General features: G+C 28.2%; 2 protein-coding genes across 6 annotated transcripts; one reads left to right on the forward strand and one right to left on the reverse strand.

Annotated features, from left to right (window-relative positions):
• Positions 1-1,007: 1,007 nt before the first annotated feature.
• lace (serine palmitoyltransferase long chain base subunit) lies at positions 1,008-8,543 on the reverse strand. 4 transcript variants are annotated; one of them, XM_015514278.2, is made up of 10 exons: positions 8,413-8,543; positions 4,072-4,230; positions 3,621-3,779; positions 3,403-3,557; positions 2,961-3,325; positions 2,564-2,727; positions 2,302-2,463; positions 1,950-2,212; positions 1,737-1,866; positions 1,008-1,254 (listed from the first exon to the last, which is right to left on the reverse strand). In XM_015514278.2, exons 2-10 carry the CDS (start codon positions 4,132-4,134, stop codon positions 1,156-1,158), a joined length of 1,560 nt encoding a protein of 519 aa, XP_015369764.1. In that variant the 5' UTR covers positions 4,135-4,230; positions 8,413-8,543; the 3' UTR covers positions 1,008-1,155. The 4 variants fall into 4 exon arrangements, with proteins under 4 accessions (XP_015369764.1, XP_015369766.1, XP_015369763.1 ...); XM_015514280.2 differs by lacking the exon at positions 8,413-8,543 and adding an exon at positions 5,017-5,137; XM_015514277.2 differs by lacking the exon at positions 8,413-8,543 and adding an exon at positions 4,393-4,828.
• On the forward strand, positions 5,229-26,236 carry Rtnl1 (reticulon). Of its 2 annotated transcripts, XM_089224036.1 has the most exons (7): positions 5,229-6,079; positions 12,213-12,278; positions 12,752-12,787; positions 23,745-23,952; positions 24,017-24,225; positions 24,292-24,397; positions 25,726-26,236. In XM_089224036.1, exons 1-7 carry the CDS (start codon positions 5,491-5,493, stop codon positions 25,781-25,783), a joined length of 1,272 nt encoding a protein of 423 aa, XP_089080162.1. In that variant the 5' UTR covers positions 5,229-5,490; the 3' UTR covers positions 25,784-26,236. The 2 variants fall into 2 exon arrangements, with proteins under 2 accessions (XP_089080162.1, XP_089080161.1); XM_089224035.1 differs by lacking the exon at positions 12,213-12,278.
• Positions 26,237-26,485: the final 249 nt, after the last annotated feature.

Genomic DNA, 26,485 nt, shown 5'->3' on the forward strand with positions numbered 1-26,485 from the left:
TTATCATATTAATAATTATACTTTTTATACTTCAATAATTTAAAGATGATTTAGAATATTATGTAAGTTTGCTAGCTCAGAACATTTTTATACTTTCCAACAGAATTTGGCATAGACATTCAATTTGTATAGATTCTATGATATACTGGTATTGTGGGAGTGAATTCGCCAATATAATAGCGAAATCCTCGGCATTTCTCAGATATTCTCTAACCTCAAAATTTCTATGGTCCGACGTCCCAAATCTATGGCTCAAACATTGGAAGTTACTTCTTGACTCAGCTACTTGGTACAGAAATATTTCCCCAACCATGCCACCATTGGCTTCGTTTCACAACCTCAATATCTCCAGAATAAGTATAGTATCCTTCTTCCATCTCCGCTCTGGCCACACACTACTTCCTTCTCCTTCAAACTTTTATTGAACAATTCCCCCTTCAGCACACTCTACAATGACCTAATAATTTGTGATATTAACCACTTAATCTTGCACTGCTCCAATATATTACCCTAACGTGATTATCAATTGCCCCATTTCATTTATCCAACATAAGGGATGTAACTACCAAAAAATCCTCTCGAGCTAATAAAAAAAAATATCATAATAAGTATATTTTTTTTTTAACCATCCAGCTTTTTAATTTATTTGTACTTTATTCTTATCATTATTTTATTTTTTCTATTATGAGTTATTTTCGTTAATACTAAGTTTTTGTCAAAAAAGAAAATGTTTTCATATGTAAAGTATACATAAATACTGTTATTAAAATTTTTTATTATAGTTCAATTGGGGCTCCAATATTATAAATTAATAAATTATAATAGATTGATGTTATGGGAAAAATTATCACAAACAAAAATATTTTCATCAAAATAATTAGTGTTATTGTAAGTTTCTTATAACACTATTGATTTAAATTTTTTATGAAAATATTAATATTTTTTTATTAATTCTGCGTTTAAGTTGAATGAGTATTGTACATGTTAATTAAAATTAGATCCCTATATAGAAGTATACCATTGTATATTACACAATAATCATGGTTACACTTTTTTTCTTGGTTTTATTATTGTTTATGTATTAATTTAATAAAATGTATGTAATAGGAAATTAGTGAACTCTAGGAAACAAAAATAAAAACAATAGTCTTTAAATTAATATGGGTTCTCATATAGTATTTCTTCATTAGCAACAGGTTTTCTAGAATAGCACAATCCCAGTTTATTCATTATTTTTTCTGTGGCAGCAAGAACCTATAAATATAAATAAGTATAGTTTAATAATCAATATATAATGCATTATACATATTATATTATACTAAATTTTAATTAGTGATAAGAATGAAACTAAAATGTTTGATATTGTATTAAATAATATAAGTTATTAATATTATTTTAACTTATAAATACTTTTACTACTTTTTATAGCACTCATAAAGTATTTAGGTAAGTATAATTTGTATTTATAACTAATATTGGCAATTTATGAATAACTTTATTTAATTTTAAAATATAGATTTCAACAAAATAAAATAAAAATAGATGAAGATTTCAAAAAAATACAAATATACCTAACAGCAATATGTAATATAAACTTTACACATGCTCTTTTAAGTTAATAACATTATTTTCTAGCTAACTCTGTAAAAAAAAAAATTATAAAAATATGCAATCGAATAAAATGTAGCCTTTAATTTTAAAGTATCCATAAAATATATCACAAATAATATAATTACTTCATCAAGTTGTTCCTTTGTCAAAGCAGCTGACATACAAAAACGAATTCTTCCTTCAAGTAATGGAGTAGCAGGAAAACCAACACCAACTGTAGCTATATTAAATTTATTGAACTCTCTAACTGTTGCCCTGAAAAAATCAGAATAATTGAACAATTATTTACGAAAATATTGATATATTTTTATCAAAAATGACAGTATTTTAATACTTACCCAACTTTAGATATCATATATACCAACATCGGAATAACAGGAGAATTGTCATTTCCATATACTACACAACCTAAGGCCTTAAGTTTCCTTCGGAAATATTTGACATTACTTGCTAATTGGATAATTCGTTTTCTACCTTCTTCCCCATGTTTTCTTCCCATTATCATTGACATAGATGTTATGATTACTTGAGCTACAGGTGGTGCCATAGATGTTGCATAACATGAAGCATGGCTATTTACTCTTAAATAGTTAATTAAGTCCTTTAACAGCCAACAAGACAGTAATCAAATGTTAATTTGAACATCAAACATTATTGTAAATTTTAATCAAATTTATATTTGATACATACTTTACTTCCAGCTATATACCCTCCAGCAGAACCAAATGATTTACTAAATGTGCCCATTAATATATCAACATCTTTTGGACAGCAGTTATAATAATCAAATATACCTCGGCCGTTTGGTCCTAAAGCTCCAATACTATGAGCCTCGTCGACATATAAATAAACCTAAAATTTTTTTTTCAAAAATAGTAAGTTCTTCTAGTTGCAAATAACATTTTACATAACTATAATACATTTAGTAATAATCAAGATAATTTATAAATACTTTGTATTTTTTTTTAATGGCAATTATATCTGGAAGGTTTGTTATTGATCCTTCCATGCTAAAAATGCCTTCAGTTACAATGAATATTTTTTCCCAAGGTTTTTGGGTTTTTGGTTGACCAGAAACAATATTTTGTCGTATTAATTGTTCTAAATGTACAATATCTAAAACAAATTAAAACAAAAATATTTATTATTACTTATAATATGGTTATTGGCTTCAAATAGCTTTCAAGGAGGTTTCAATACATATAATTCTTCAAATTAGAAATTTATAAAGACTCATGCTTTATAGTTTTTTATGACCTAGAATTATTCAGTCAGATTCAAATAGAAACCAAATTATAATTTGATACATTTTTATTTTATTTGTTAATTAAAATATTTAATAAAAATACCATTATGCTTATAAACTACAGATGTGGCTCCAGACAGTCGTATCCCCAGAATAACAGACGCATGATTATATTCATCACTTAATACTAAGCATTCAGAATTTATGATGCAAGGTAAATTCAGAGCATTAGTGGCAAATCCCATCCCAAATACTATAGCATCATCAACACCTAAGAATGCAGCTGTTAGTTGTTCCAGCTCTAAATGAAGAATGTTGGTTCCAAGTTCCTGACGTGAACTACTGACTGCCCAACCATATTTCTTTATTATTTCTTTGGTATCATCTGCACATGGACCTTGGCTTTGAGCAAAACCTAAGTAATTATACGAACCTAAATTAAGAAAAGTAGATTTTGTGTCCAACAGTCTGAAATATATTTAAATTTGTATTACATATTTAAACAATGGTGATAAGAATAACAAATAATAGTAAAATGTTCTTACTCAAATGACCAACAACTGTCGTTAGTTACCCTGTCAACAATATCAATCTTTGCACCTGGTACACCACAAACTACTCGATTAAAACAATCTTTAACTCGCCGAAATACATACCTCAAAAATATGCTATCAAATTTATTGTACAGTGGTGGATATCCCTAAATGTATTAATGTATAATAATTAATATAGAATAGAATATATTAATAAATTCATTTTAAACCTTTCTGTTTTTTTCAGTAGCTACTTTGGGAGTAAAAATGATATGATTGATCATTCCAATAAATATCAAAAAATAAAATCCCAAACACGCCATAACTGAGGTATATAATGGCATTTTTTCATATGACTCTTCATTATGACAAATATCATGAGTTATTTTCTGAAATAAGAAAATTATATTACAGGCATAGTAAAAACAATGGATTACCTATTCTAAAATATTCACTTATATGTTATAATAGATAAGTATTATGAATTTAATTTTTTTTAAACACTCAGTGTATTGAGAAATTTATTTTCATTATAAAAGTTAACAAAATAAAATAGTAAGACTATTTTTACAATTTTATTTGTCTTATAATTCCTAAGAACTCCTTTTCTCATTAATTTAAATGTTATTTTATAACTATTATTTTAAAACTATACACAAACATAACAAAAACTTGAATTACCTTTTCTATAGATCCTTTTAACTTTGGATGATCTCTGTATGGTTTACTTTGCACTGATGCCATTATGTTTTATCACCGAGTGCACAGTTCTTAATTATGAAGTTCTAATTAATTGGGCGAAGTTTGGCAAATTTTAATCTGATAATTCTTTGAATTTAACTAAAAAAAATATATAAAAAATATAATTTAATATTACACAGTTAGTGCAGTAAGTACACACTAGATACTAATAGAAAATAGACTAAATATAAGTTTGTATACTAGATTCTTTAATTCTTATAACAGTCTTAAATTATTTTATATCAAAATGATTATGTATACTTTTAGTTTGAATCTTGTATGTGCTTATTATATGTTTAATTATCATTTTAAATTTATCACAGTTAATCAAAGTGAAGTATGATTGTATCATAGAGACAATATAGACCTCAAAAGGTCTATGGATCGTATGAACAATAGTCAATAATTTCTTAGATAATATATATATATATATATATATGATCTAAGAATAATAATTCATCTAATATCTTGAATAACAGCCAATAGAAATAAAAAATAGGAACATGTCTAAGGATTATTTAGTCATGAGTAGGCGTTAATCGTACATGAAGCATGTATGAGACAATGAGACATATTTGTTAATTAAAAATTGAATTTATAAATTTTTAATGTTGTACTATGGTCTGTAAGACAGTTAGTCTGTTAGTCAGTAACCTGTGACCTGTGTAGCTGTGCTTAAAAATTTTTAAGGATTGTGTCGTAGTCTCATAGTGATAACATTATTATCAAATTTAAATAATAACGATTATTTCATAATATTTATTTTGTTTCATACAGGTTGGCCGTATTCGAAAAAGCGTGTAAAATATTTAATGAATAGTAATAAAGATCTTTATTATTTATGGACAATAAACTTGTACAAATGAAAATTGAGAAATACACCACCATTATTAAGTCACCGAGTAGATAGTCTAGTCGTAATTTCCATATTAAAATTGAACTTTGTGTGTAGTCGCTGAAAGAATGGTTGGCAGTAACTGACAGGTGTTGTAAATTTGTAATCCTGCATTGCGTTCTTCGACGAGCGCTTTGGACTATTGGACTGCTTATTGATTGTCCACTGCCTAGTTATCATATCAGCTGGTAATTGGTATGTCGTGTCAACGTATGGATTAGGGATAGTTTTTGATATTTTATATTCCAACAATTTCAATTTTACGCAATTTGTCTAGTCTTTAATTCTTATTTTTGAATACTGTGATCATCATTTCTCGTAGAAAACTTATACCAAAAATCAAGTTCTCAGTATTAATTTATAGTTCCTTTGTAGATTTAGTAATAATTTTAAAGACTGCACACTATCCTATTATTTAAAAACCGGCTTTAATTGTGCACTTTATACCTGACCATAATTATAAGATGGAAAATCAGAAAATATTGGATGCAGAAACCAATTTAACAGAAAACGATCAGAAAACTTTTTCTTCAGATACTGATGATAGAGATGGATCTGATGGATTAAAACACAAATATGAAAATGCTATTGATGATGACCTTATCGTTGTACCAGAGAAAACAGTCAATGCTGAAAAAACAGCTTCCCTTGAAAACACCTTTGAGGTAATTGATCAGGAATCCAAAGCAGTTCACAATGTTCAGGAAGAAGATGAAGATAATAACATATTTGACGAAGAAAAAGATAACTTATTTGAAATTGATCATCCATCGTCTCATACAAAAATTGAGGATCTTACAACTTTCCCAAAATTAGAATCTCCAAAAGCAGAAGAACCAGAATTTTCTGAAAATTTAGAACCTATGATAGCAGATAATACAAAAGCATCGATTATTCAAGAGATTGAACCTGTGAATACTGTGCAGTCCAATTTGAAAATTTCAGAGACTCCAGAAATTGTTCAAAAAGTGTCTACTAAGAAAGATACTGATGAAGGAGATGTATGTGACATAAAGATTGGACCTGATGAACTATTTTGTAGAATCGGATTAGGTGAGATTAAACATGATTACTGATATAATATAAGAACTAATATAGTTTAATTGGTTTTGGATTTATTTTATTATAATAAAATAATTTGTATTAGTATCATTAGTAGAGAGGTAGGTACTTTAACATCTTTCACCTAATGATAAAATACCTAATTTTATATTTTAATATTTAAAAAAAACTGAATTTTCAATTAGGTAGATGAGTTTAAAAATTGATTTAGGTTAAGTGAAGTTGTGCAAATGTTTATTGGTAGCTACATTTTGTATGCACAATAGTTTTATGTGAATATTATTTTTGATCTAATATAGTTAAGATTACTATACTCATTCAAAAAAATATTTTCTAAACAATTTACCTGACAATTAATACATTTTATAAATGATATTTTTATTGATCAGTTATAAGTTTATTAACGTTTATTAATGACAGCAAGACTATTAGTACTAGGAATATATACTTATAAAAAATAATTAAAAAACAAAATGTGTGTAGGGTTAGGTATTGTTTTTTAAACCATTTTTTTTTTAATTCTGCAATAGAGTAGGATTTATTTGTAGTAACTTAGGTATACACAGGCATGTATTTAAGAGGAGCAAAATAATGTTGAATGTACTCTATTGCGTGAGGCGGTAAATTTATATTGACGAATTAGGTATTATTATGTATTAGATGTAACAAAAAATAAATAAAAATTATTATTTTATAAATATTATATATTTTAATTGACCTATTAAAAGCCATTATTACAGCTGAATTAATTTTTTATAATGTTTTCATTAATTAGTCTGATCATAATTTTAATACCTAATCACAAAACAAAATGTCAACTAAGATGTTTTGCAATAGTGTTATTTACATTTAAATCAGAAATAACTAATAGTTCAAGAAAATTTTGAAGACATTTTTTACTTTATTTGAAAAACTTTAAACTTAGAAAAAGTTATAAACATATTTGTCTTAAAAATTACCTGTCATACTTTTCTTTTTATTATAGATTTCAACTGGCACAAAATAAAACAGTTGTTGTAACTTACATTTAAAAAAAAAATTGTAGGGGGGGCAAAAGGGCTCAAAATATTCAAATACGGCCATAGCCCATAGGTATACATAGAAAAACCTTTTGTAAGTACAATAGTCTTACTCAATAGACTTTTGAGCATAACCATTAAAATAATATTGCTATCAACATTGAAAATATTATACATAGTGATGAGTGATGACTATTGTCTATTATGAATTAAGTTTCCATACTATCTAAACTATTATTACTTACATTTATATGTCTTAGGGAATTTAGTATTTTACATTATACATTCAATTTTATTTAACAAAAAATACTTATAACTAAAATTTCAATCATTAATAAATTATTATGTATCATTGATACAATGATAACTGTATGTTTGAAATTCTTGCTTATATTATTAAAAATTGTTGACTGGAAATATTAACTTCAATTTGTAGAATATTTCAATGCTGACCTAATAACCTGCAATCTTTTGATCTTTATTCTATTATAATGAGTTACTAAATCATAAATCATAATGTACCTAACATAACTCAGGCATTTATTATAATATTTGTATAGGTATTACTTACACTATTCTTATTGCAATTATCATCAAAGTAAAAGCACATTAAATATTAATGTTATATCATTTTATGATATTTTAATACACATTTAAATTTAATATTTTTATAATTTATTTTATTTTGGTTTTTCTATTATAAATATGGAAAATTTGTTCCCATAACTATTAGTGATGATTTAATCATTTGGCATTAAGAATTTAACTCTCAACCTACTCGTGGATTTATTTATTTTTCATATCTCTTAAATATGAACATGGAATTTTGATAAAAAACATCATCTCCTATATTATTTTATGTCAAGTAGTTTATCAATTTCAGAATAATATCTACTATCTACATCACATAATTATATTTGTCATTATTCTATATTTAAAATAAATATGACATTAATTTAAAAGTTTAGATTTTTATTTTTAAAATGTCATTAATATTATATAATTTTGGTTAGGCTAGATTATAATCTTTGGTATACATAAGGTGTAACAGGGCTATTTAACCAATTCCCATTACAAATATTACTATATTTGTCAAATAGTACTGTTATATCCTGTATACCAATTGGTGAAAATATCCAATACATTTTTAAATTAGACGAATTTATACTGATCAGGGATTACCACCAAATCATTGAATAGGTAATTTTATTAGTTAAGTACATACAATTTGTTAAAAAATTAATAATAATTATTATTTTTTAATACATTTTTACTCAAGTATAAATATATTATAGAATTACTTACTGTTTTTATAACTTATTTAAATAAATAATAAGATTTTCCACACAAAGTCACTTATACTGAACACATACAATATAAAATGAAGACTAGTCAATAACTAAAACACAAAAGACCGCTAGATACTAGTCGAAAATATATTAAGTATAGGTATTGTTTAATATAGAGTCTTAGAATGATGTTACCATTAATAAATGTGTTGAATATTCAAATGGTTGCATAATAGTATCATTATTAATATTTGACATCACGCATCTACCTATTGTTCTATGAATCAAGTAAGTACTTAATAGTCATTAATGTATTAATAATTCAGTAATAATTTATTAATTTATTACCATCATTTTTGTATGTTCTACATCAAGATAATTTTCTTTATAAAAATGTATATAAATAATATTATACTTTTCATTAATATTGTTTAATTATACAATACAACATGTTATGTACAATAACATATTATGTAACAATATTATGTACAGTCACTGTAGTGTACACAGTCACACAGGATTTTAGTTTGGTTGATGATTTACATTAGTAAATAATTTAAATAATAATAAACAATTTAAATAATTTGCTTAACAGTTTTTATATAATAAGTTATAGCATATTTTAATAATATTTGATAAATTTACAATTTAATTTATATCTATTAAAAATTACCTTCAATTGATCAACTCTATTGAAATGGTAGCAAATAAAATTTTTTTTATAAAATCATAAAATGTCATGGGGGTTAGAACCCTACCCCTAGGTAAGCCACTGTATAGTCATATTAAACAATGATTTTATATATTAAATCAATGTGTATGAAAAACATCTTTGACCCAGAACTGTCTGCAGCCTATAATATCATCACATATTTGATCTGTGATATTATTGTGATCAAAGAAGTTTAATTTATTTTTATTCATTAGCACTACAGAAGGATTTGTTTTTTTTTTTTTACTTTATTAATAAATACACAATCTATACGCAATCGGCACAATAAGAGTATGAGCTAATGACAATGACAATATAATGAAATTTTGAATGAAGAATCCACCCACCGATGACACTTACGTCTTTAATTATTTTGTTTTAACTTTAATATTATTGTTATTATTACTATTTTTTTTGTGTTAGGGATTAAGTTGGTCTCTGCATCATTTACGCTTAAGGCGACAAGGAGGGTTACCAGGAATGGTTAATGAAGCTAGATTTTTTATAAGTTTGTTTGGATGAGAGTTAAGGCGTACGTGGAATCGTTTATAATAATTTTTTGCCTCTTCCTGAATTATTTTCATCTACAGAAGATTAAATTCATTTTTGTTCAAAATTGCATTTGAAAGGTCATCTTGTGTCAAAAATATAATTATATAGTTTAAAAATTTCAAGTACCTGGTAATAATATTTTTATATAACTAACAACTAATCTCCTAATTCTTTGTTTAATATCTAATTTTGTTCAAATTTATACTTCAAATGTTTATTGAAAATAATAATCAATGGAAAATCAGTGTTTATATATTTTTTTAGATTTTTTTAATTATAGAATAAATCTTTTGATACATTTTGTCAAAATTTAAACTCAACAAATCTTGCACAGTAGCATATTGGCTGCAGCCCCTCCCCGAAATTACTATTAAATATACAGTAGTCTCTAGATGCTAGATAAGTGATTCCCAACGTGAGCGCTACCGCCCCCTTGTGGGCATTTTTTATTTTGAAGGGGGCGTTTTTATGAGGGGGGTGCTAAAGGGGGCGCTCATCTATTAACTCATATATTAGCGAATTCGAAATCAAATTATATAATTATTAATTATTAGTAGGTATTTAAATTTAAAATTAACTAAATTGTAGTGTTAAAATGTTAAATGATATTTTGTCTTAAATTAAATAGCTTATTAAAAAATAAAACGTTTATCATTTAAAAAAATTGATTGGGGAGGGGGCGGTGTGAGATTTTAAAAATCTAAAAGGGGCTTTGAGTAAAAAAGGTTGGGAAACACTGTACTAGATCATTTGTTAATTACTTTATGTTACAGCCCACCCCAAGAATTATTTTTATGTATGCCAGTACGCCACTGATTATGTACTTTTAATATTCTTAAACTGGTATTGTAATAATTTGTGAGGAGCCTGTGTTACATTTTCAAGCTTTTGGCCCAAAGAATAATTTTATTGACTTTTATAATTAAATTGAAATTTGAAAATTTCCTAAACAGCTCAAAACCATCTAATTATTTTATTTAAGTATATAGAAAATGATAAAATAAACATTGGGTGTAAATTTGAAGTAGTTACAGTTATTTGTTTTTGAATTACAACAGAATTAGAAAATTGTTGTAAATTGTTCATTATTTTATAGATAGACAAACTTATGAGGAATCTTATATCCAAATTTTAAATTTCGTATATATAAAAAAAAAATTTTATGAATAATTAGGTATGTATGGAACATGGGTGGAGAAACCTTTTTTGGGTCTAGTGCCAAATTTTTCCAATCAAGGTTTTGAAAATATTTTACGTACCTGTACTCTAAGTCGTAAATACTTAATAGTATATAATAAATGATATAATTTTTTTATAATTTTAATTTTTTGCGTGCCATTGATATTTGACCAACATTTGGCACGCCGCAGGGTTGCCAACCCTGGTGTAGATTATAGAACATACTTATAAAAGCGTTCATTAAAAATTTCATATATTTACGGAAATTGTTTTTAGAGTTACAGCAAAAATCATGTAGCAAAAATTCCCGATTAGGGAACTAATTAACTAGAGTGATGGTCAAACTTTTTTAATGGGAGGGCCACAAATTTTAAGAAATTCTAGTGTAGGGCCAGAATTATATAAAAATGTAATTTTTTATACTATACAGGTCATATACTATCCATGTCGATTTCAATAGACCCTCGGCGGGCTGTACTTTGACCACCACTGAACTTTATTCACATTCCTAACTTTGTTATCTTAAATTGAAAGTCAAAGCATTTTTTCTTTAACTTATCATGTACCGTTACACATACGAAAAAGACACATTGTAAAATCAATATATTTCATTATTATTATTACTCCTCTGAATCCAAATTTTATCCATAATTTTAAAATACTTTTGAATTACTTCAAAGTTAATATAGTTGTCTAAAAAAATCTATAAAATAAAATCCCCTGGACAATATTTACTCCTTTAAATTAGTTAATTGCTCCATTGATAAATTCACATTTGTTCATTCAGAGTAAAATAGATTATAATTATACAATAATAATATTATATTATGCTATTTTAAACGTAAAATGTGCTGTGTCGCAGCTGTCGTGCCCAAAACGTCACGTGGTTATCAGTATAACATCCGTCCTTTTAATTTTCCGTTGACAATGTTTACATTTTTGTTTATTTTTATCCGTGAACTTCCAATGTGAGAGAATATTATCGATTTTGTAATAGCTAATAATTATTATCTTGCCCAACACGAATGCTATTGGATATTACCTGGGCGAGTGTGTGACTGCCGACCGGTTCCGTCTTACTAGTTACGAACTCTTGCAATGGATTATGGTCTATGGATCGTTATAACTTATTCGTTTTCGTTACTCATTGTTGCTTGCTTGTCGTTTGCTGATGTTAACTGTCTAAAAATTAGTTTGTAATAAACTTTGTTCTGACTATGAAAATTTGACTTAAATAATTATAAATCATAACTAGTGCTATTATTTGTATTAAGTTTATCGTTTCATAATTTATACTTTTGGATTTCTTACGTGCATTGAGTGTGTGACTTAATTTATAATTTTGGTAAATATTAAAAATATGACTCCCTCAGAACAAGAAGATAATATCGACGTATCAATTCCTGTAAAAAACTTTTTGAATACAATGATTTGGCCTAGTGAGTGATAATTTATAATACACTTAATTTATTTTTATTTAATATTTAAGTGGATTTTGAAAGAAATAAAACTAATTTTAGAATTTCTCATATACAATTTATATGAATGTTGATTTATATCTATAATCTATATGTTATGTAATTGCTAATTTGTAATACTACAATAGTAGGTCATAATATAAAATAATACGTACTCCAGTATAAAATATAGTATAGTATGGTGTGTGTGTATATAAACTTATAAGTAAGAAGTATCATAAATTGGATCAAATAACTTGTTTACTTGTAATTGTATACAGTATACTATAGCTATATTGCCTATTCTAGTTATGAAAATACCTTGAAGTCATTACTAAACACGTGTTAAGTACCAAAATTAATTCTCTATAATGTACTGTACAATTTCTAAATGTATGAAAAAAATATTGATTGAAGATATTATTAATTAAAAGTGTAAAATTACTTTTTTTCAGATAAATGGTTTAATCCTGAGAAATTACCACCAAAAGGTATGTTCTATTTTATTAATATAACTTAAGGTTTATTAGAAATTTTACTCAAGTTGTACATTTGTAATCAACATTATTATGTACATAGGCACATAGCTTACTATTATGTGCCGGTATAGCATTGGTTTTAAAAACAATGATTATAATATAGTTATTTTCAAAACTTAATTGTTGTTATAAACTTAGTAGAAATCGATTTTATCCATTATTGATAATGTCTATTTTTAGTTTAAATTAACCATGATGTCAAACGTAAAGCAAAATAGTAATGCTATGAGTACAATTTGGGATCTCTTGAATTAGGACTTCTAAATAAAAATATATGAGAAATTCCTCTTCTAAGTCTGATGAATCCCATTCTGGTCAGCCTCCCTTCTCATGAAATTGTATACTGTTGTATTTTTTGTATTATGTAAAATGTGCCGCACAATTTAAATTATTTAAAAATACGTTTTTAAATTTACTTATAATGAGATGACTAATTATAAATATTCCTTATTTAAAAAAATTAACTTAGTCGGTTTAAAATAAAACTATTCAAGCTCTAGTATGCCCGCATACTAAATTTTAATACAATGTGCAAAACTAAACCTATAATACTATGCGAAGTTAATTGGTGTCCATGAAAATATAACAATAAGAATTAAAGAATGAAATACATTTAATCAGAAACCATTAATAATCTAAGTATGATAAAATTTAGAATATAATAACGATTAAATTAAAAAAAAGTCGCTGAATATTATTGTTACTCGAATATTTTTTGTAAAATATTAATATGGTCAACATTGATCGTTTTTTTTTAATTTGCGTTTAATACGTTAAAAATTACGTTAATTGCGTTTATTCATTTTTAAACACAATTTATTTATTAATAATTTTTTGTTGTTTCATAAAATTCAAATTATTATTAATTTATTGTTACTGGACGTTTTAACGTTTAGTATTATAATGTTTAATACAAAAATCTGTCGAGTTCAAATATATAGTGTTTTGGTAAAATAAAAAAAACTCGAGATGGTGAATTCCACACCACCTAGTGTCCTTGGATTCTTATAAACCCAATCTAATTATTATGATATAATATTACATAATATTATAGTTTATAAATATTAAATTCTGGTAAATCAAGATATAGTAGTCATCTCCTTTTCAGAAATAATCGTTATAATATAATATGGCTTTGTTAATTTTTAAATTTTTTCTTTCATCTAAAGTTTATAGTTATTTTAAAATCGTTTTCTGTATGTTATGTAATTGTAAACTCGATTTCAAAACAGTTTCCAAGAATTCGTTTAATTTTGGCTGTTTATCAATTTATACATTTCTTAGAGTACTATTTTATTATTTTTTCAAGCAATTCTAACGCACAAATCTAAATTTGTTATCGACCTATTAAAAATATCATTACGCACATAATATTACAGCATAAAAGTGTGGGGTAGGTAACCAAATTTTGCTAAGTAGTAAGTAGAATATTATACAGTTTTCTTTTTTATGTGAATGTGCTGGTCGTGGTACACAAAATGTCAGCTACCCGGGATTAAATGAGCTATGAGGGTTGTTTAAAAATGGTCGAATCTTTCTAAATATTGGATTATGAAATGCCGAATTTAAGAATTACCGATATTTCAGATCTTCGTTAACCAGCCACTAAAATAACCACTATAACTCGGCGAGAAGGTTAAGTTGGGCTTTCAATTGACGTGAAAACTCGTAGGTAACCTTGTCATCACTGGGAACCGATGCGCGGTTACCGTGTCGAGTGTACGGTCACGCCAAGTGCATAATGTAATATTATTTATACTACAATAAAATGTTCGCGACACACGCTCGTCTATCGGAATAATTATAAATTAATAATGAATCATGGCAGCAAGCAGCAGAAACGGAAGCAGCAGCGCAGACCATCATTGGGGTATTATAATAGGCCATACGAGTATACGACTATACCACTATACAACAGTATACACGAGCTGCAGCTGCTTCTATTGTCAGTGATGCCGCCGTCCCCCCCCCTCGCCATAATGCCACACTATCACGCTTGCTAGCGATATTTTGTCGACGGGTCGTCAGCTGGTTTTTCTTTTTTTTCTCCCTCTTCCCGCCGCCCCGCCATCGGCGTCGTATCCTGCGGTGGGCTCCCTTGTCATATTGATCGCGTTTGCCGCCAATAACGCCGTATTATTATTATTATTATTATTACTATCGTAATACACCGAGTGCAAGCAAGTCTGCTTTTCTCCGTTGGTTTTTATTGCGCCGCAAACGTTAATAATATTATAGCGCAGTGAGTTTCTGTATTATTATTATTGTAGTCATCCTCGTGTTAGTTCGCCGTTCGTTTTCTACCGCCGTCGTCGTAGTCGTAACCGTCGCCGCCGTCATTCATTGTTTCGGCCAACTCATACCACAGTCGTCGCCGTCCGTCAATTACGTTCTGTGCCCAGTCTTCGTGATAAAAAAAAAACCGCTCGTTTTCTAGCTTAACGGTATAATTAGACCGCGAGCCGTAAAAATAGATTCGTCGTCGTCGTCGTCGTAGGTACGCAAAAACGATTTGTGTGCCCCCGGATGTGTCGCCAACTCTAGAGCGGCTTCACGGTGAAAACTGCAATTGTAACAGTTTTTTTTATTTTGCGAAACGTTAATATTCCTCGTTCGTATCGTCCGAACACGTTTCCATTGATATTAATCATTTTTTGAAGATAAATTCGCTATGGGTTCCAAGAGGGAGAAACGTAAGTACTCGTTATTGTAACGCACGCGCGCGTGGTTAAGTAATTGAAGACGCAATGGCGCGCTCCTCCAGTTAGCGAGCGAAAAAAACTGTTTAGTTATTTTTCCTTCTCTAGTCTCCGTAGGCGTTGGTTTTTGATTTTATTACGTATATTACACGGTCGAGAGGGAGTAGCTCGTAGTTATATTTTTAAAACTTTTCGTTTTCATATTAATCTATCAAATTTGTTTAAAAAAAGTTTTAATTGTCTTTTTATCACGTTATTTAAAAAAGTTGTCGAATATATCGTCAAATCTCATTGCAATCGATAAAAATCATTGGCTGTTGCTATTTTCCTAAATACTATTAACAGTATATTCTATAGTATATTACCATACTAATTTATTTTGTTCATCATAATATAACCTTCAAATTCGTAGCCTGTCCAAACGCAATCAATGGAAGTAATTTGATTTACATAGATTTGAATTTTGAATAGTGTTATATTTACCTGAATTACGGTGTAAATTATATGAAATATGAACCTATTCCGGAACCTATTGATTACAATTTATTTTTTAACGTGTTCGCTCATCATTATTACATAACTAATCAAGCTTAGATTAAACCGTATATTGATATTTTTTTACACTATTACGTATAATGAATAATATAATCATTCGTCAATATTCATTATTGTTTACAATCATATACACGGCTTCAAAAAATACGAAATTAAAAACTAGCAGGAAACAGTTGTTACCCTAAACCCCGTTGTTTTTGTGTGAAATCATCACAAATCTTACACAACACAATAGATAATAGGTGCACAATATAAGTAAATTATAAAGATTATGATATTAGATTATTTGTATAAAACCTTATATAATTATAAGCTACAAGCTTTATCTAGTTCAAATGTCTACATAACCTTTAATATTACCACACGTTTAAAAATAATGATTACGTTTCAAGATGTTCAGGAGTCTGGACCAGTTGCATTAAATGTTTTATATAATATAATTATAATTATATAATATGTAATTGACTTAATAAGAACCAATTGATATTAATAAATTACAATGGACGTCTATAATAAATGATACGCAGTTGCTAGTTAGTGTTATAATGATTCATATTATACTATGATAATATTATATTTAATATAAGGTCCAAAAATCAACAGGTGTTATGTTGTAGACATTTTGATTTTAGCTAATAGTACTGTCTGTGTTTTCATATATTCCACACACCACCATGGTCGAATAACGGTGATGAATTAGTAAATCTAATGTGTTGCAGCGTAGTAAAGTGACAGAAACGACAAGTGGAAAAGTCCACTAATTTTTGCCCGTTTTTGTCAGTTTTTCATTTCAAGAATACAGGATTTAATTTTTATCTCAAATTGTTTTCAGACATTTGTGAACGATTATTATGTCTCTTATGTTCAACTGTTGACCATTTCAATATCTCGGATTGTATCCCACATTTCATGCTCACTGTGGTTGTACAACATCACGATATATTATTTTAACTGCAATATTTTTCCGAATTTTCTAATTGTGTCCACATGGACATGTCACATGTGATTACGAGTCACCTAAGGCTAACGGATTACTGATAATCATTAATTAAATTGTAGTGTATTCAATAAAATATTAATGGAAATTGTAATAGCTATTTGAATTCGTGATTCTATCTATCGTTTGGCCAATGTCAACGGTTTGTACCACAAAACATACCTAACATTAGTGTATATTTTATCACACAGAGTGCGCCAAAAATATAGAATTTTAATATTATCATTTAAAGTGATTGGTGCCTAACAGTTCAAAATAGGCAAATTTCAAATTACAATCATGCTGGTCTGTAAATGTATTCGTAGTAACTGATCATTATGTGGCTGTAGGGTTGCCAACCGGCCGGTATTTTCCCGGCCCCGTCGGTAATTCACATCCATAGACTTAAAAAGCCGGTTGCCAGTATTAACCAATAAAAAGCCGGTATTTTCAAAATAATAATTTTAAAATTATCTGAACGAGAGTTTCGATATATATATATATATATATATATATATATTAATATTATATCGTTTTTGTAAAATTGGTTATCATATTGCTGTCAAATCATACCTATATAATCTTAATGACATTAGATGCCTATCGTCAACTTTGACACTTTTATAAGTAGTAGGTATATATAACGCCGTGAAAAATACCGCTAAATATACATTTAAAAGTTTATAATTTACTTTACATTATTTAATTATTTTATCATAATGTAATATTAATATTATTAAATTTATTATTTTAAAACTATGTAATATATCATTCAATTTATTATTTATACTAATATCAAATCAATTTATCAATTATACTTATATCAAATAAAAATTTACTGAAATTATGACCTTTTTTTTTTTTTACTTACACTTGGCCGGTATTTTCCAAATTGAAAGTTGGCAACCCTATGTGGCTGTGAAAAATAAATAACAGAACGCTCATGTACGCACATGTATAAGTCGTTGGCGCTCAAATGTATGCTAACTTGTGTGTACTTTTTTTCATTCAATCTATCGACTTAACTAATAATGTGATATGTTTCAGAAAATTGATCTGAATTCATTACAAAGTCTACATTTGAGATCGATTATTCTACATTTTTAGATTTCTGATTTTTATTTCATATAGCAATTCGAAATTTGAAAATTACTAAACTTTAAAATATGTTAACCAAATTTATAGAGCCTGTGGGGTGGGTGAAATTGGGAAAAGCAGACTAATCGATCGATCTCAAGCATATTTAAAAAAGAATTCAAATTCATTTAAAAAATTATTTTCGCTTTTTAAGATTTTCAGTATAACGCACAAAAGATTGGTATATTTGAAAATTCTATTATAAATATTGAGTGAGAAAAGTTGTCCCGCGCTAAACAGATTTTGCTATGTTGTACGTTTGTAATACGGTTGTGGCGTCCTCTTTAAGATAGACTATTTTCACATTGGTGGTAAAGTAACCAAGTCTTGATCTAACGAGAGATCCGTGGACCTGGCGTGTCTTATTAGCTAATAGTAATTAGTAGTCGTTACTAAATATATCAAATATATGTACTTTTCAAGGTTGGGAAGCAATTGTTATATTTTAACTTTATTTTAGTTATACGATTTTGAATGAGAATGATATGAGGGATTTTGGTGTGTGTATAAAAAGTGTGAAAAGCGGAATGTATGATAAAGGTGGCCGACCCCAAATAGTCAAGATCAAAGGCGAAGATGAAGAAGGTCCAATTTTGAATACTAATCCTCGTGTAATTTTTGGAAAAAAGTAATTCGTTGAGTTATTTTTAAGATATATAACTATTTTCTTTGGTCTTAACTCGGCACGTTTGCTATAAGCCTATAACTATGTGTATTTTATATTATTTTAAATGATTATTCGAATTAAGATTATTTTCAACTTGGTGATAAATAATTATCGATTTTAATCGAAATGCAAAACTGCAATAGTATCGATGTTACTAAAATGCAGGATTCTACGTATTGATCAGAAAAACGTATATTGACGAATGCCAATATCAAATCTATACTTCTGTTTTTCCCATTGTATTATTCTACCTTCTCCCAGATACCAATTAAATCTAATTCGCCACCAGAAATTCTTTAAATTCTAAGATTTTTTTTTAGTTCTAAGCAATATTATAAGATGACTAAAAATAAAAAATTCTCAAACCAATTCATTTATCATTGTGCTTTTAGAACCTAAAACAAACCAATTCATTATTGTTCGAAGTAACTAATACTGAACCACGTATATATAAATCTGTGTGCCGAACAACGTATTAAAAACTTAAAACCATAAATATAGTACTGTTATTTAAATATCTTCATGCAGTACCTATACTTTAATGTAATATTTTATATTTTATAATAAAATAATATATTTCAGGCAGGTAAAGTTTTTTTCTTTTATGAGCTAGATTAGGTGGCCATTATTAATTTTAGCTTGACTCGTTCCAGACGGTGACCCTAATTTCTATTTTTAACAATATTTCTAAATATATATATATATATAAAGATCTTTATTCCAATGCCGTGATTTCTGTGATGAAATATTAAAATATATATATTAAAAACTTCATATTTTATCATGTTTTTTTTTATTTAAAAATTATTAATGTCAATCATACAAACAAAATTGCTCTGAAGAATACATTTAAAATTATTTTATACAATAGAGTCAATTTGAATCTATTTGAAAATTGAATAATAAAAGTCATTGTATTAAGTGTTTTAATTTTTAAAATGCAAGATGGGTAATTTGTATTTTATTTTTATTTTTATCAAACTACTTCTATAACAATAAAAGTCTTTGTATGCATCACGTTTAATTATTATTTAATACCATTTTACATGTATACTCCCGTAAAAGAAAAGTACTTAAGAAGTTAAAAATCTACGAGATATGGTGAAAACGATTAAGTTTAGATGTTTAAAAATATAACCGCTGTATGTTAATTATTTGAAATAAATAGCAAGTGGTTTCAACTTTTGATCAACACAGTGTAACCACCATACATGTTCAATATTCATATTATCACATAATTTCTTGTATTGTAAAAAAAAAATGTTATTTAGCTTTCATTGTACCTAAATAGGAACATTTTGTTTTGAATGTTAAAAATATCTTCTAAAGATTTACCTTATTATATCTATATACCATAAACACTTTGAATATAAAGGATCGTTGTAGAACAAGCTCTGAACATTTCCATAAAATAATTTTACGATTAATCAAATTTGAAATAATGAATTATATTCTACTAATGTAGTATAGATACTAACTGGATCTGATAGTAAGATGTTACTGAGTTTGTTCTATTCCCCTTGATATTTTGGCCTTGAATCCTTGATCATTATATTTTAGTCTGTACTAATACCTTATCATTAGTTATCAACATTTAAGATCAACACTGAAACTTATTTTTGTATTTACTTAGTGTAACCTTAAGTTATGTTGTGCATTAACATTTAGGTATTTAAAAAAAGTTATTGTTATGGGGTGCTTAGAAGATGTATGAAGACATGTTTTGACGATTTCGTTATAAATTAAAAAATCCCTTTGTTTAGGTGAAATTGAAGAAATAAGGGCTTTATTTGGGATTACATTAAGAGATTTGATATCAGTTATTTTCTCCTTGTTTCATTCAATGGCCTTATTGTGTTTTTTTACTGTACACGTCGATGCTCGAATTGTGTAAATCATAACAATGTTCGAGGTTTAGACGGTTACGTGTTGTTGGTGTACATTGTATATGATAATAAATAATAACAAAACAATTTGGTTCAATGGCAAAATGTTTTATCTACAAACACTGTTGAGTGTTTATTATCGTTGTAATAATTTAATCCTATTATGCAAACGCGTCTGTAAACATTACGTGACAATTATGTCGCCTTTTACTTCTATTGTAGGTACAATTGAAAATTTAATTCGTTTCAAACGTGTAACGACCGATTTAAATTCCAATCAGTTTTTACGCGTCGTTTGACGAAGTCCGAACTAAAATTTTGTCGCTGTAAAGTAGTAAACACCTGCGTTTTGCAAAATCATCCGCCGGCCTGTAAAATGTAAATAATAATTTTCGAGTAATCATCAGCCATACCCGGACGCGTGTACCACGTACTGATGTTCGTCGTTGTCGTGGCGTATTCGACACGCACATGTGGAACCTGCCGGCTTCGGCAGCGGCGGTGGTTATTGTTGTACACATGACGACGTAGCTGGTGGGACGATGGAGCGGCGGCAGTGCACACTGCACAGCTGTCTCGGACGGTATTTTAGTGGGAGGGTGGAAGGGGGCTGCTGCAACGTGGAATCCGCCGTCTTGCTGTTGTTGCCGCCGCTGAAGTGCGTGTCTGCAGTGTTGGGCCTCCGACAAAGATCATCCGTCGTCCGAGTACAGTGTGTTCAGACGTTTGCTCGCAGTAGTGTGTTCGGTGTCGTGTAATATCATATAATATTAAAATACAGAAATTGGTTGTCGACTTCGTGTCATCGTCCGTGTTTCACTCACCCTTATCTCTCAGAGCGGCCACTCCGTTTCGTTTCACACTATTCCTCTGACGCCGCCGTCCACTAACGCAATGGCGCCCAAGAAGTACAACAGCAGGTCCAACAGCAGCTATATGGCGCCCGCGGTCGCGTTGCCCGAAAGGGGACCAGGTATGTGTTCGGTTGACTGATTCTTAGGGACGTGCGCCGCGTTCGCATATGGTAGTGTCCACAGGTGCCAAACGCTTATTTCGGGAATCATACTCTCGGTGTCTTATATTACAAACTGCTACAGTGCTGCGACGACGAAACGTGGAAAATATGCTATTTTCTTTGTCAAGCTCGTGTTTCGGATTTTTTTTTTAATTTCGGTAACGTGGCCGTTTCGATTTGTTAAACAAGTCCGTTGTCTCCCCTCTGACTTTCTTCCCCCTCCGACCATCCAAAACGAGTTCGCTCGAGATCTATAATATGGCCAGTGTTTTTGGATAAGCAATTTTAAGCTTTTACAGTTATGTGTTGTAATTGCTCGACCGAGACGCCGCCGTTGTCTTTCCCGTACGTGGTTGTTGGTGGTGGTGATTGCGGCGGCGGTGGCGGTGGTGGTGATGTGGAACTGACGAATTTTGTCGACGTTTGCGGATCCGGACCGACCCGTCCAAACCCAACACATTCCTAACTTCACCCAGTCCATTGTCGATCTTTTTAGATTTAACCGTTTGGAAAATTCAAGTCAGTAGACGGAAAAATATTACTTTATATCTTCTGATTTTAGTCGAGTTATTTAATTCATATCTATTTCTGTCGAAAATATGTTTCAATTCGATTAGATCGAAGTTTGATATGTCTTGACTTCTCGAATCAAAATAAACTCGGCGATTTAAACCGGTTTTTTACTGTGATGTCTTCTATAGACTATGTCTATGGATCTACCTGTAAGCTACTATTAGTTGATCCATTATAAAAATATTAAGTTAAAGAATTTACTATTATATGTATTTTATTTAGTACAAATAATTGACTGAATGATGGTGTTGTTTGAGGTCATTAACAATAATTGACCCATTAGATTTCAAGCAGTGTGATGAATGTTGATTTTACAATGATGTATGATTTTACTTGTTGGATTGTTTCTGATAGAAAATTGGAACTTCAATTTTTATTTATTTTTAATTCTTAGAATTATCTACAGACTACTATTAGAATTATTGCTGTATCATAAAAAGTGTTCTTTTATATATTTAAATCTCTGTATTTACAACGGGTTTGAGATTTGAAAATTGAATACTAAGTTTCTCATTAGTTCGTACTGTAACCAAAATATATATAAACACAGTTTCTTGTTATTGATATTTTTTATTTAAATGAATAATAATAATTTAAGTTATAGAAACTTTTAAAGAATGTTAACATACCTTCATGCACAATGTTTTCAGCAATAATATGTAAAATAACATAAATATATAGATTGCCCATCTTCACTTAGAATTGTTTTTTGTACAAACTGGTTTATCATTGAATCCAAATCTTATCTATCCATTAAGTATTGTCTGTATAATATAGTATGGGAGTTTAGGTACTGTGGAACTGAAATGGGATAAAAGTTACGATCAAACCTCAATTTTTACAGTTTTACTAAATATTTGTGTTTATCAAATGTATTTTTACTGTGTGTTGTATAATCTATTGAGTAATGAAAATTAAATCCACTCTGGGTTGAATTTGTTATTATAATGTAACCACGATTTTTTTTTTTTCTTAAATTTTATTTTGTAAATACCTAGTAGCTAAATGAACTTAGAAAAAATAATATTGATATCTGAATAAACAAAAATTGTATGTTATATATTTATGTTAATATAGTAGGTAAGGGTATTGATATGGGATATGTCACAACTCATAAATGACTCAAACAAAAATGTATTAACTGAAACGAACTATACAATATACATATTACTTTTTATATACCTTTTATATAGTGAACCTCTGTTAATATGTGAATATTATTATTCATATTTTATATTTTTATAAATTATCATGTATAGTGAATATTTGAAGTCTCACAAGATTATTTCTAATCTAAAAGTGAATGATTTCTAACCGTTATAATATTATTACCACTACCTATACTTCATAATAATAAAATACTAATATTATTTATTTTTATTTTTTTGTATTTGTTAACAGTTGAAGCTTTAGTTTATTGGAGAGATCCTATATCATCAGGCATTGTTTTTGGTGCCACATTAGTTGTATTGCTGTCGTTTGCGTATATGTCACTAATTAGCGTAGTCGCTTATCTGGCCATGTTCATTCAATCTGGATGCATTCTTTTACGTCTGTACAAAACCGCTTTACAGACAGTCAATAAAACTAATGAAAGTCATCCATTCCAGTATGTATAAAATTTATCTATAATAATAGTTATAGTATTATATTTATTTGTTTGTACTTTATAGAGAATATCTTGACTTGGATATCAGGCTACCACAGGAAAAAGCCGAAGAAGTGAGCAAATTAGCTGTTGTACATATTAATGCTGTATTGGTTGAACTTCGTCGCTTGTTACTTGCTGAAGACTTGGTCGACTCGGCCAAATTCTTTGGTATTCTCTGGGTGTTGACATATGTTGGTGCCTTGTTCAATGGCCTTACACTCATAATTATTGGTACTTACTGTCTTTTTTATATAAATATATTATATAAGATTATTTCTTTATTTTATTTTTTCTCAGGATTTGTTGCTCTGTTCACATTACCCAAAGTTTATGAGAACAATAAGACTCAAATCGATCAAAATATTGAAGTGGTTAGAAGCAAAATTGCTGAATTGACTAACAAGTGGGTTTTATTATTATTATAATTTGTCGGTTAATAGGACAATTGATGTAACCCTCACTTTTTACAAAATCGATGTTTTGATTGAATTTTATTATTTAGATATAAATATATTATCCATTTTGGCCAAATATTGTAACCCTCACAAGCATTTTTCTAACTTAAAATTCACTTATACATTTTTTTTTTTTGATGTAAGCCACATCAACAATCAAATGTCAAATAACGTAAGCCACAAGGTTTACCCGAAATTGTGTATTCAATTAAATGTTTGTAGGCCAACTAGTGTAAGCTACTACGTAATCCTATACAAAACTTGTACCGAATATACAGTTGAACTGGCCAATTAGTGTATCCCACTTGAACTAATTTATTGAATTAATTTTGTTTTTAATTTTTATCATTTAAGTAGTATTTTATTATAATAATACGATTGTTTTATTTACTAATCGAGTGATAAACTGATTATGTGATAACATTATAATTTAATACGGTGAAGTTGGTATTATGTGGTGTATAATATAACCATTGAATTGGAATGCTCACCCGCACGGTTTAAGATAGTTGAGGGTTACATTATTTGGAATTTTTTTTATTTAGTGTCAATTGTAGTAACCATCACCATAAAACATTAACCCACAATAATTAATATTATGAAACTCTAAGTAATCTATCCAATAGGCTAGTCAACTTTGGAGTAATCTACAATAAATTACATTTTGATTTAGCGTAGTAAGCATAATATTTATACATAAGTATACCAAGCTTAAGTCTTTTAATAAAAAAATTCAACAATGTAGGTTATAAGGATTACAAAATAACTTTATTTTAATGCCTCCTGTAAAATTTCATTTTTGAGGGTTACATCAGTTGTCCTATAAACTGATGATATAATATGTCTATAGCACTTCAGGAGAGTACATATGTATTTATTGTATCTTTTTATGAAACACATATATTCCGCCAAGCCTATTAAATTTTGAAAGTTTTATCATTGTTCTCTTGTCAGTTTTTATTAATGTATTAATCTTAGAATAAATAATAAGCTTTTTTAAATTCTAATATATTTCATATTAGTATTATTTATTAAACTCACTTTAATATTAATTTATCCCTCCCTCCTCTTGAAAAAAAATTGGCAAAAGAATAATACATACATAATATTGTGTTTAAATCTGACAGTTGATCAAAAATTAAATAAATATAATCTGCTTTAAGTGCGTGAATTGCTTATATATTTTTATTTTTACGACAACAAATACATGTGTAGGCATGATTTTAATAGCAATAATTTATATTGTGTTTTAATTATTGTAATAATTTTATTTCAGAGTCCGAGCTGCTATTCCAATCGGAAAAAAGAATCCAGAGACAAAAAAGAAGGAATAAACTCCCTTATTTTTTATGTAAAAGTCCATCAAGATTCTTGTGGTCGATTATTACAATTTTAGGCCAACATTTTTTTTTTTTTTTTTTTTTAATATATATTTATATATATTTAGACTGTCGTCCCAGTAAAATTAAACATTTATACTATTATTAAAATACCCATTGCTCCCGTTTTAAATAATTTATATTGTATCACGGGAAAATATGTGTAGATTGTCTTTCGACATTACTATTTCACCACATAATGTAACCGTGTAAAGGTTTGTGAATTATTTCATTTTTATTTTCAGCCTGGTTCAGCTTTGCTCATTTTATTATTCTGCCCTCCTCAAATTTTACCTTCATTTTTATTCCTCTAGCTATATTATAATATAGCAAAGCAAGCTAGCTTAACTTTTAAACAACGCTATTTGTTTGTTTATACTTATAATATAATATTTACTCTGTTGAGAATGTGTTAAAGTTTTTTTTTTTTTTTTATAGATTTTGTTTTAGTTTCCTATTTCTATATATAAACTAAATAGGTAAGTTTAACAATTATTTTATAACTCAAACGGTTAATATTGAATGTAGCTATACATAATATATATATATATCATTAAATATGTGAACATTTTTACATTTTATTGTTACAAGCATACACTGTCATTTTTTTCTTTAAGACAAAATAGTTATAACAGCTGTTCACTTTTATAACATTAA

This window comes from Diuraphis noxia, unplaced genomic scaffold (assembly GCF_037042655.1).
Source record: "Diuraphis noxia isolate RWA-SAM2 unplaced genomic scaffold, SU_Dnox_SAM2 contig0003, whole genome shotgun sequence".
Lineage (NCBI taxonomy): Eukaryota > Metazoa > Arthropoda > Insecta > Hemiptera > Aphididae > Diuraphis > Diuraphis noxia.

Excerpts from the sequence above, each read along its gene's own strand:
- Rtnl1 (XM_089224036.1), top strand. The coding sequence starts at position 5,491 with ATGGAAAATCAGAAAATATTGGATGCAGAAACCAATTTAACAGAAAAC. Across the intron at positions 12,788-23,744 it reads TGAGAAATTACCACCAAAAG|TTGAAGCTTTAGTTTATTGG; the intron begins GTATGTTCTATT and ends ATTTGTTAACAG. Across the intron at positions 23,953-24,016 it reads AATGAAAGTCATCCATTCCA|AGAATATCTTGACTTGGATA; the intron begins GTATGTATAAAA and ends TGTACTTTATAG.
- lace (XM_015514278.2), bottom strand. The coding sequence starts at position 4,134 with ATGGCATCAGTGCAAAGTAAACCATACAGAGATCATCCAAAGTTAAAA. Across the intron at positions 3,326-3,402 it reads GACAGTTGTTGGTCATTTGA|ACTGTTGGACACAAAATCTA; the intron begins GTAAGAACATTT and ends AATATATTTCAG. Across the intron at positions 1,867-1,949 it reads TATATGATATCTAAAGTTGG|GGCAACAGTTAGAGAGTTCA; the intron begins GTAAGTATTAAA and ends TGATTTTTTCAG.